This window comes from Spermophilus citellus (assembly GCF_964194105.1).
Source record: "Spermophilus citellus genome assembly, chromosome: 2".
Taxonomy (NCBI): Eukaryota; Metazoa; Chordata; class Mammalia; order Rodentia; family Sciuridae; genus Spermophilus; species Spermophilus citellus.
In genome coordinates this window covers 152,058,288-152,069,174 of record NC_138183.1, presented here as the reverse complement: position 1 = coordinate 152,069,174, position 10,887 = coordinate 152,058,288, and the positions used below count along the sequence as shown (strand labels likewise).

Genomic DNA, 10,887 nt, shown 5'->3' with positions numbered 1-10,887 from the left:
GACCAGTAGTCCCCTGTGTAAACCTCTCTCACGTCTGATTTTCTCCCAGTCACCTAAGCACACTCTATGTCACGCAGTGTGTATTTGCCGGGGCCTGTATTTCAGGCCAAACTTCGGTTTGCCAGGAATTGGCCCCCTCCACTGCTGGCTCCTGTGCCATGTCTGCAAAATGGTTCCTTCCTCTGTCCTCCACATGCCACCTGGAGAGATGGGGGCTTCTTTCTCACTCAAGAATATCGCAGTGTGTCTTTCAGTTCTGCCGGGCAGTGTCTGTGATCTCCCAAACTCTCTGTACCCAGACACACCTGTGGCTTCCTAAAACATGCAGGTTCCTTTGATTCCCTTTCCATCTACTTGGCTGGCCCAGGGACTGCTCTGGCCTGTGCCTCTGGCCCTAGCAGTGGCTGTGGTGCTGGAGATTTCTCCCTGAGCCCCAAATCTGCTTTGAATGTCCAGTTTTAAATTCCAGTAAAGTCCTACCCCCTTTTTTTTTGGTTCACCCACCTTGCAAGACGCTGCCTGTCTGCTTTCTTGGTTTCATGTCATGGAGCAGCTAGGAAAGCAACCCTCTCTATTCAGCCACCTTCAAAGTCTCCAGATGTGAGTTCTAAGTGAGTTGGTCCACGTGAAATCTCTAGCCCAGCATGTGATAAGTGCTCAGTAAATGTCAGTTTACTGTTATGATTTTATTATTATCATTTTGATTTGTGTTTTTGTTCTTTATGTGTCTTATGTCACCACATGGACCTCCACAGAACAGTCCAGCTCATTCATGCCCTGAAGGGACAGCCATGCTGCAGATGGGGGCCACATGAACCATCAGATCATCCCTCCCTTCACCCGAATGCCAGTTCCTCCTGAAGGAGCCGGTGTCACACAGCCCTATGGACACAGCCTGGGCTCTACCCTAGTTCCTCTATCTGCCAGCTGTACAGCCTGGACCAGTCTCAAATATGTACATCAAAGAGAATCTGCAAAATCAGCAGAAAATCACCAGGGACTGTCCTGCTGTCAGAATAAGGCTGGGTTCCCAGGAGAACTAACTGGCCAAGTGTGAACAAGTCGTCACACATCTGCTAGTCACAACCCCCACTGAGCTTCCTTAAACTCATTTTGTAGTTTTTGTTTTTAATAATGCCCGAGGGAGGCTTCTGAAATCTGTTGAGCATGGGGCCTGTGAGGGTCTCGGGGGCTGTGCTCTGAAATGCTGCAGACCCAGGAACTCCTATCCCCAGGATTTCATGAGGTGCAGTCCTTAGCTTGTTGACCAAGTCTACCTGGGACCAGGGATATTTTTCGCTGCCATGATCACTGGGCTGACAAACTTAACTTTGATCTCAACTACAAGCCTCAGTCTCTTCAGCAACCTGAGGGGTGAATGGATATAAAATCAGGACAGGGAAAGGCCCCAAGCAGGTTCAGGGGAGGCCAGGGAGTAGCTGGGCCTGGCCAAGTCCCTCACAACTGTTCCTTGAGGTTCTGTGGTTCTAAACAGCTCACGGAATTCAGACAGAGGCTCTGAGGGCCAGTGAGCACCTGGTCAATGCACTGTGACACCTTTCTCCTCCGAGGCTGTGTGTAACACAGGTCCTGCCGTGGGATGCAGCCTGAGCCCAGCGACCTGGGAGCAGGTGGGGAGGAAGAGGAAGAGAGAGGCAGAGACTGGAGAGGGACCACCTGTCAAAGCAGCTGAAGTAGCCCCCCTCTCCCTGGCTGGCTCTGCAGCCTTGGCTTCCTCCCCTGAGCAAGGTCAGTCTCCCTTCGGCCCTTGAAGTTCCACAGCCCTACACATACTCAAGTTCTTTCTCAGAAAGGGAAGCACCTCAGAGCCACTAGGAAACAACAATGTGTTTTATTTCTTTCTTTCTGTTGAGAGGACAGATCACAAGACAGAGAACAGCAGTCCTGGTCACGCATCAAGGTTTGGTTAGTTTCCACAAACGCAATGGATGGGTGGGGCAGGGTCTGGCCAAGTTCCACTCTTATGACCTTCAACTTCTTGCCATTGCTCTCCAGCAGGGCCTCGTGGAGCCCTGCTGCGTCTCCAACCTGCAACACAGCTGTGGCCTCACACATCACTCCAACACTCACACTCCAGTCAACAGGCAGTGGAAGGACAAAGGAGCTGCCCCTGCTCCCCAGACAAGGGGACCTGGACAGAGAAGCAAAGACCTCCCACTCTCCCCGTCGCCCATCCCATCTCCACAAGCTGGCCCCAGCAGAACAGGACTCCCTCAGCTGTCACCTGCCAGTGACCCAACTCCAGGATGAGAGTCTGAGCCCAGACTGATATCTAAGAAGCAGGTTAGATGGGACAGAGTGAGAGGGTTCCAGAGCCCCTGGGTTATTGCTGAGAAGATATGCAAGGGGCACATTCCCCAGGGGTGGAATAGAAGCCCTGGGCCTGGAATCCCTGGGTACTCTGCAAAGGGGCAGGCAGATGGGGGCTCCATGGTGCAGGACCCAAGAGGAAAGAAGCCATGAAAGGGCGGAGGCCACCTGACAGCAACCTTGGCTCAACAGCAACTTCTTCCCACCTCCAATAGCTAAGAGGCCTTCCAGGCACTCGGGTCAGGGTGGAATATGGGAGTGAGGATCTCGCAAAAGGAGTGAAGAGTGTGTGAGGAGCAATGATAGAAAACTTCCCCAGCCCAGGATAGTTCAGAGCTGGGGACTCCTGCCCGGGTACCTACTCTACCCTCATCCCTAAATCAGGAGGAGGGATTGGGCTCTCAGGGAAAAGCAAACTCCAGGAAGCAGGAGAGGATGGAGAGCCTCGGGGAGGCAGGGAGGAGCCGATGGCAATGGCTCAGCCCCTACCCAGGAAAGCGAGTCTACAGGTCACGAATATGATACCAGCCACCAACAAGTGGCCACGAAGACCAAGTCGACAAGGCACGTGCACACACACACACACACACACACACACACACACTAGGTGGGGCCCACAGGCTGCAGGTGGGGAAGCCAGGTTAGTTGCATCATGATGTAGAGGACCGGGATTAGCGGGCACAGGAAGGGCACAAGGGACACACACAAGTCTTGGCTTCTCCTGGGGAAGGGTCTGTTGTGGGGGTGGCTGCTTTCTGAAGCAACGCCATCTGCATCTGAAGGTGGGAGCAGCTGCCTTCAGGTTCTGGAGGCTGAGAAGAGACAGAATTTAAATGAAAACAGAGCTCAGCTCCTTCACCTGCCCCCCTCCCACCTCAGCGCAGCCCCCTTGCCCACTGAAATTTCGGAAATGACATTCCTTCCAAGCTCTACTCTCCAACAAAGCCAGGTCAGGCCTGAGAGGCTGGGAAAGGGGTGAAGGCATCAGAGGGGCTGGTTCTCCCAGGGGACGGCAGCTGGTCAATGGGGAAGGCAAACCCCAACACCAGGGACTCCCCCATCAGTGGCTCATGGCCTAAGGCTTGGGAGAAAAGGGGTTTTGAGAAAGACCTGGAAGAAGGAAGTGGGGGGGCAGAACATTCCATTCTGAGGCCGCCTCCTTTGAGCCTTCCAGCCCTGTCCCACACCCTCAGTGTGCCCAGCCAGCTGTGAGGAAGAGGACAGAACACCAAGCTCTGGGATGACTCCTGCCTCCTGGGCTGCGCTCTCTGACCTTCCCCAGCTTAGGCGGCCACCTGCCTTCAAGAGCCCCATCCTGAAGATGGGTGCAAGGCTCTGCCTGCCACGGGCTGTTGGGAGGGTGCACTAGCACTTAGGAAAGGAGTCACAGCAGCCCGCAGGAGCTCCGGGTAATAATTGCGGGCAGCGTAGCAGAAATCTCTTTGAACCTGGAGTTTAGGACAAAGTTATGAGCTTGTCTGTTACGGCTTGTTTGTACAGGGAGGGGAGGGCACGAGTGAACTGGGAGAAGACGGGTTTTTTTGCCCTGGGATATTCCAGGGTCTGCCAGGAAGGGACACAGACGGTGCGGCGGGATGGCCTTAACCTACAGCCACAGAGACCTGTGTAAAAGTCCAGCCCGTCCCCTTTTATCCAAATGGGTATTTTCTGTGATCTCAGTTTTTCATCCACAAAATGGGGTCAGCCCCACGTGTCCTATCCACTTCTGGTGGCTCCAGGGAGCCCGTGTGTGTGGCTGGCCCTGAAGACTGGAAAGCAGTTGCCAGTCATGACCTTCCCTCAGGTGCCTCCCTGAGGAGCAACAGAAATGGCTGCTGAATCATTGTGATCATCACAACAGGGAAGATGCAAAATATTTCCTTCATCCTAAAAATAAAACAAAGTCCTTCTAAAAAAAAAAAAAAAAAAAAAAAAAAAAATGGTTGCTGAAGCAATGAAGAAAAGCGGTGTCCCTTAATGTGGAGAAGTGACAATGCCAGCCTGGGGGCCGTGGTCACATACTATTAGACCTACTTTTGAAGAGAGCTGGAAAATTTCATAATAAAATGTTTTCTATTTTTGGCTTTTTTTCCTCTGTTCTTTTTAGATACATACGAGTATCTAAATACATACAGAGAGTGCACTCTGACATCTGATGACGTACACGGAGCACAGCTTAATCTAACCAGGACCCCATTCTTGACGGTGGACATCACAGTAAACTGTTTGGTTTTTGACTCATCATTGGAGGCCATTATTTTGAAGCTACTGTGATATGGGAGTGTTTCCAAGTTGTGCCTGGGTGACAGCCGCGACGGTGCCCTGGGCGCGGGCCCGGTGGAAGCACGACTCCCCGCGCTCACTGAGTGCAGGTGGGGACACCTCGGAGTGTCACGGATTGGACTGTCCTGTTGCCCTTTTCATACCTCTGGAAGAGCTCCTCGGAGCAGGAACTGTCCACTGGAAAAGCTAGCCCAGTACTCCTGCCTCACGGCCCTACCCAGCTCAGTGAGGACAGGGATGAGGACAGGGATGGGGACAGTGGAGGATCCGGGCACAGAGCAGCTCACCTTCCCTCGGGAAGCTGCTCCTCAGTTCTCTGCTTTCTGGGGCTCCGCCGCTGGAAAGAAAAACAGACAGATGGGGTGAAGGACCCCCTCCGGAGGGCAACCCCCTACAGAAGGGGCGCCTGTGTCCCACACGTGGGAGTCCCAGTCACACAGAGTGGGTGTGATTTCCTGCTCTGCTACTTGCTGGTTAGGAGAACCTGGGCCTCTGAGACCTGGGCCATAAGACGTGGTAGTGGGCCCTACCTCCTGGGGCTACGTGCACATTATGTGAGATGACATCTGTGCCCGACAAGAAGCAGGTGCTCTGTAAATAGCAACTGTCACTAGTAGTGGCCTGTTTGGTGCAGGTTAAGGAGCAATGTCAGAGTCCTCTCCTGGCACTATGGGAGCTTGTCTGGAGGGCCCTCAGGCCATGGGTCCTGGCAATAGTCCCTCCTGGGCCATACAACAACCCTCTCCTGTCCCCTTTGTTCCACTGGGCAGGTGGTCATGGACAGTTACCGTTTGCAGTGATGAGGTTCTCCACCTGGGCTTCCTCGTCCCCTGGAGCCCTGTGGAAAAGAGACACAGAGCCCCATCAGAGGTCTCCAGGCAAACCCAGGAGCATCACCACGCTCCTTGCTGGAGCAGAGCCACCTGGGACCTGTCCCTCCAAGTCCTCTGAGCACTCTCTACGGGGTGGAGGGAAGATGGAGACTGAAGAGGACAGAGTCAGAGAGAACTTTCAGGCACCCTTCAGCCTCAGTCCCCAAGAGAAGTACTAGGAGGGGTGGCCCAGGGCCAGGGGGGCTTAGATGTGCCCTGCCACAGAATCTGGGCTTCTGAGATCCAGAGCCGCCTTTGGCCAGGGTGGGAGTTTTATGGGAAGACAGGAAGGCCCCGTGTCGATGTAGCTCACGGAGCCTTACAGAGAGGTGAGCGGCAGGGACAGGGTCTTGGGTCCTGTAGAAAGGACCTGGGCCTCAAGAGAGACCACGAGGCCCTCTTCTTCCCTTCTCCCAAGCCCAGCTGTTCCAGAGGGCAATAATCAATAGTTTCCAGCACCTTCTATCCCACCCCCGCTCCCCCATGTACGTCACTGGCTGAGCGTCAAGGTTTTGGCCTCTCTTTTGCCCCTAAGTCAACTGTAATTATCAAATTGATATCCGTACATCCCCCCCACCACACACTCTCCTTCCAGACAAGAGTCCAGGAAAATACCCGTTGAGGTCATACACCAGGGACCCCTCCCTGTCCCTCCTAGTGTCATCCCAGATGGCCACGGGCGTGGCATCCTTACCGGGGCTTCTGATTGAAACTGCACTTGCACCTGCGACCTGAAAGGCAAAGAAACCATCCAAGGTCACAGTCCTGGCCTGGCCACAGTAGAGCTACCCTGAGGCCACACAGGATGCAGGACTATGTTCATGGTCCCTAGACTTGGGCAGTGCACCTTGAACAGCTGTATGCTGCAACCCTAGACTGGAGCAGGGTTCCTCGGAGGCCACGGTTGTACGTTCCACAGCTGGAACGTGGCCACACCACCACCGTGCACTTGACTGTGGACCTGCAAGGGCACTGTGCAGACCAGGCTTGTGTGGAAAAAAACAAACACAGGGCCATGTCCCTTGGAGCCCACTGGGGACAGCACCTGTCTCCTTTCTCCTGTGACTGTCCTGCTCATGCCCAATGGATACAGGACTGGGAGAGCCACCCTGCCCATTCTTATCTATGCTTATATTCACCTACATAGTCTTTGTTCATGCTCAACTGTTTTACTAAGCATTAAGTATGTGCCCAGACCCATGCCCAGCTCTGTATTAGGTCCTGGAGATGATGTGGAGGGCAGAGTCAGAAAGGCCAGGTCTTATGCTGTTCCCACCTGCTTAGCAGCCACAGAAAACAAGAAATGAACTTACTTAGGATAAGAAGGATCCCAACCGAGAAGAGGACCACAGCAAACACCAATCCTCCGATCCTCAGGGTCTGGTAGTCTGCCAAAGGAACCAGGGGTGAGAGAGGGAGAAGAGGCAGGCCACGAGAGCATGCCTGTCCCTCCCTGGATGGGACTGCGCCTCGCTCCCCCTCCCTACGCCCAGGGTTGCTGAGGCTGCTCACCATAATGAAAAGGGTCCTTTTCTTTCTCCTGCTCAGCTGCTGCAAAAGTAAACAGACATGGTCAAGACAGCCGCACACACTGGACTACCTTGTCTTAACTCACAGATCTCAGTCCCCACAGAGATTCCTGGGAATGACATACTGGGGATGCGTGAGTGGAGGGCCTGCTGGGCTCAAGGCCAACCTGAGGACCAAGGCCAGGTACAGCTCAGAGCTGGTGAGCCCTGCATTTAGACTTCTTCTTTTTCTTCTTCTTCTTCTTTCCCCCCTTGCATCATTCCCCAAAGGCAGGGTCGGTCATCCTTTTGTGACAGAGGGGGAAACTGAGACCAAGGAAGGACTCATGATTTGCATAAGGCCAGAACTGGTTAGTTATGGTCCAGATCCTACAGGCATGTTTTTAAGGTTCAGCCCAAAAGTCCTGAGGTGGCTCTGAGGGCTTAAAAGAAAGCAGGTTCAGCTGCACCTGTGAGGGGAAGAGGTGGACAAGGCGATGACAGTCTGTGAGAATCTGTCTTTCCCAGACTTTCTCTGCTGACTGAAAAGACGAGCCTCTGATTAAACATGAGGGATCTGAGAGCCCTCCTACCCTCAGGTCCCAAAAGACCAGAATCTTCCATGAGAAGGAGCTACGGCTGCCATCTTAGCAGGACCAACCCCTAGATGGTACTTACCACTGGCCAGGACTGTGGGAGCCAACAGGCTGCACAGAAAGATCAGCACTACCTCCATGGTGTCTGGGGACAGAGGAAGGAAGATATTATTCCCTGGACTGGAGAAAACCCTCCAACCATCAACCTGATCCAGGGTGAGTCAAATCCACAGTTGTCCTCTGAGCTCTCAGGACCTGGGAGAGTTCAAACCACCTAAGCTGAAGCAGTTGATATGTATCTGACTCTCACAGAATGCTCTGCATGCACTGATTCAATTAATAGAACTGAATTAGAACAATTAGCAGCTACTACGACTAACCCATGCTCCAGGCCAAGCACCTGATGGTCACAGAGGTTAAGTGACAGTCAGGGCCGAGAGGTGAGGGAACTGAGTAACTCCTCCGCTGCCCCCAGGGCCACTGCGGTGACATCACCAGGACCATGAAGAGGATCTCATCAGTGTGCTCCTCTCAGGCCACCCTTCTGTGGCTATCCCTCGTTCATTAAGATGTGGGCCTCTCTGGTCTGGTTCCCACACCCAACAACCCCGTTCAGAAATTCTTGTTTATAACAGAATAGAGGGGGCGGTACATCAATGTTCCTCTTGCCCAGCCAGCAGGTAGGGCAGGAGACTTACTGTTCCCTGGACCCTCTGGTAAGCCCTGCCATGTGGACAGTCCTCCTGACCCTTCCTGCCTCTCCTCTGATAAGTCCGAGTCAACTCTTACCAAAGGCTTTAGTTCAAAATCTTCCCCAAAGGTGGCTTGATTGTCAAAGGGGATTTGGAGACTGGCCTCTTCTCCTTCACCAGGAGGTTCAGAAAGCTCTGCTCAGGGGCTCATTGAGTCCCGGCCTGGCCTCTGGTGGGTGGCCCCAGGATGGGCCACCTGGGCAGGGGCAGAGAGAGGGCCAGTTGGTCCCACCCAGGTACAGATTTCAGTACTCCTCAATTAAATGATGGTGGTGCAAAGCCAGAGAAAAGGGGAAGGAACCCGACCCGGGAAGGCCTAAGGTTGTTTGCTCTTTTCCACGTGGGGCGAGACTGGTGGTGGGCTGAATCCCTGGCTTCTGTTTGCTCTGAGTGTAGTCACCCATGACTTTCCCCAGGTCCCCATCAAGCAGCCCTACCTGCCCTTCACTTCTCAGCCACCAGGAGTCAGCACAGCTACATCCAGAGCCCTGTCAAGGCCAAGGCCCTAGACTTGGAAAAGGTGACTCAAAGTGCATTTATCAAAAAGTGATCATTTGCTTGTAAAGCTATCTCACTTCATATTTATATTTCTTTTAAAGTTTACATTATATGTTACATGTATAAAAATATCTGTAGCACACTTATACAATGAAACATAGTATTAAGGTAAACACCCATAAACAAGTAAGTTCGGAACAAGAACATTGCAAATTCTGCTCTATTTACCTATATTTTCCCCCAACCCATCCCCCTGTCTCCCTCGCAGAGGTAATCAGTACCCTGAATTTCACATAGATTTGTTGTTTTTAATTTTGTCCTTGCTCTTCTTTTTTAAAAAGCTGCTAATCAGCAAGATTTCAGTTCTGCATGATGAATATGTTCCAGAGATCTGCTTTACATTTTTAATACAGTATTGTACACCTAGAAATGTTAAGTGTTCTTACTCCAATAAAAATACATAATTGGCATACTATGAAATTCACACTTTGAGTGTACAACCCAGTGTTTTTTAATATAGTCACAGGGTTGTGCACCCACCACCACCATTTAGTTACATCCCCACAGAAACACTATACCCCATTAACAGTCACTCCCATTCCTCTTTCCCCAAGATCCTGACCCCATTAGTCTAAAACAACGGTAGACAACATGCACACACAAATGCACGCATACACGTGCATGTGCCTTACTATTGATTTCAAATGGAGTTCTTCAAATATTTTGAAAATTCCCCTCTAATCTTTCCAGGATGTTTCTGATTTATATTAATTATAACTGCGGGTTCTATACATATGGTTTTTCTCTTTAATCTATCCCAAACTGTGAGCTAAATAAACCTTCATATTTTTTAATATTTATTTTTTAGTTATAGGTGAACACATACATTTTATTTTCATGTGGTGCTGAGGATCAAACCCAGGGTCTCATACGTGCTAGGTGAGCACTCTACTGCTGAGCCACAATTCCAACCCCTAAGCCTTCATTCTTTATAAATTACCTGGTGTCAAGTAGTTTGTCATGGAAACAAAAGAGCCTAAGACAGTATGGTGGCACTGGTCTCATGAACAAGTATTAGCTCTCTTGTCAATCCCTGGAAGTCTGCAGAAGATTGGAATAATCTAGGTTTAGTATTTTCTTTGTAGGAAGATTTAAATGCCTAATCAATTAATTCACAGTTGTGAATATACCTTTGGATAGTTATCTTTTCTTGAATACATTTACTATCCAGATACATTTAGTATGAATTTGTCCTTTTTGCTATAAAACTTATTGTTACAAAGTTGTTCATGGTATTTTCTTGTGGCTATTTTAATTTCTGTTGGATCTGTGGCCACTTCCTTTTTTTTCATTCTTAATATTTCTTGTGACAATTCCTTTTTTTGTAGATCAGTCTCACCAGAAGTTTAATATTAATCTTTTCAAAGAAATTAATCTTTATTGTATGTTTAAATTTTTTCTTAATTCTGCCCTCCTATATTCTTTGGTTTTATTCTATTTTTTTTTTTTGTTGTTGTTGTTCCTATTGTTATCATCTTAGTGGGACATCTAGTTCGCCATTAGCTTTTCTCATTTTCTAATTTAAGCATTAAGATGATAAATTTTCCTCCAAGTGACACTTTCACTCTACCATATAAGCTTGAAAATAGGGTGTTTTTTTAAATGACTGTTCAATTTTTTGTACTTTAACTTTCCATTATAATTTTTTCACTATAATTTCTTATTTGACCCATGCATTATTAAGAAGTATTTTTTTAATGTCCACATGGAGAGTCATTTTTAATTTGCTTTTATTACTGACTTCTAACTTCAGGGCACCATAGTCAAAGAATGTGGTCTGTATGACAGATGCCTTCAACTGTGGCCACTTACTAAAAATACACATTCCATGGATTCTTAGGAGATTGTGAATATCTTCACTGTTGGGAAGGAAGTTCTATGTGCTCATTAAATTAAGTTCCTGGGCTGGATTGTAGCTCAGTGGTAGAAAGCAGTTGCCTAACCTACGCTAGGCCTGTAGTTTGATCCACACAAATCTCTCTCTCTC

At 49.9% G+C, this 10,887-nt stretch overlaps 1 protein-coding gene across 1 annotated transcript in view; it reads right to left on the bottom strand.

Annotated features, from left to right (window-relative positions):
• Positions 1-1,833: 1,833 nt before the first annotated feature.
• LOC308640964 (FXYD domain-containing ion transport regulator 6) overlaps positions 1,834-10,887 on the bottom strand; it is a 31,061-nt gene continuing 22,007 nt past the window's right edge. Inside the window, exons 2-8 of the mRNA XM_081279011.1 lie at positions 7,673-7,735; positions 6,999-7,037; positions 6,800-6,874; positions 6,181-6,217; positions 5,403-5,452; positions 4,902-4,951; positions 1,834-3,143 (exon numbers count right to left, since the gene is read on the bottom strand). Of these exons, the coding sequence (XP_081135137.1) occupies positions 4,923-4,951; positions 5,403-5,452; positions 6,181-6,217; positions 6,800-6,874; positions 6,999-7,037; positions 7,673-7,730 (288 nt within the window). The 5' untranslated portion in view covers positions 7,731-7,735 and the 3' untranslated portion in view covers positions 1,834-3,143; positions 4,902-4,922. The remainder of the gene's footprint in view (positions 3,144-4,901; positions 4,952-5,402; positions 5,453-6,180; positions 6,218-6,799; positions 6,875-6,998; positions 7,038-7,672; positions 7,736-10,887) is intronic.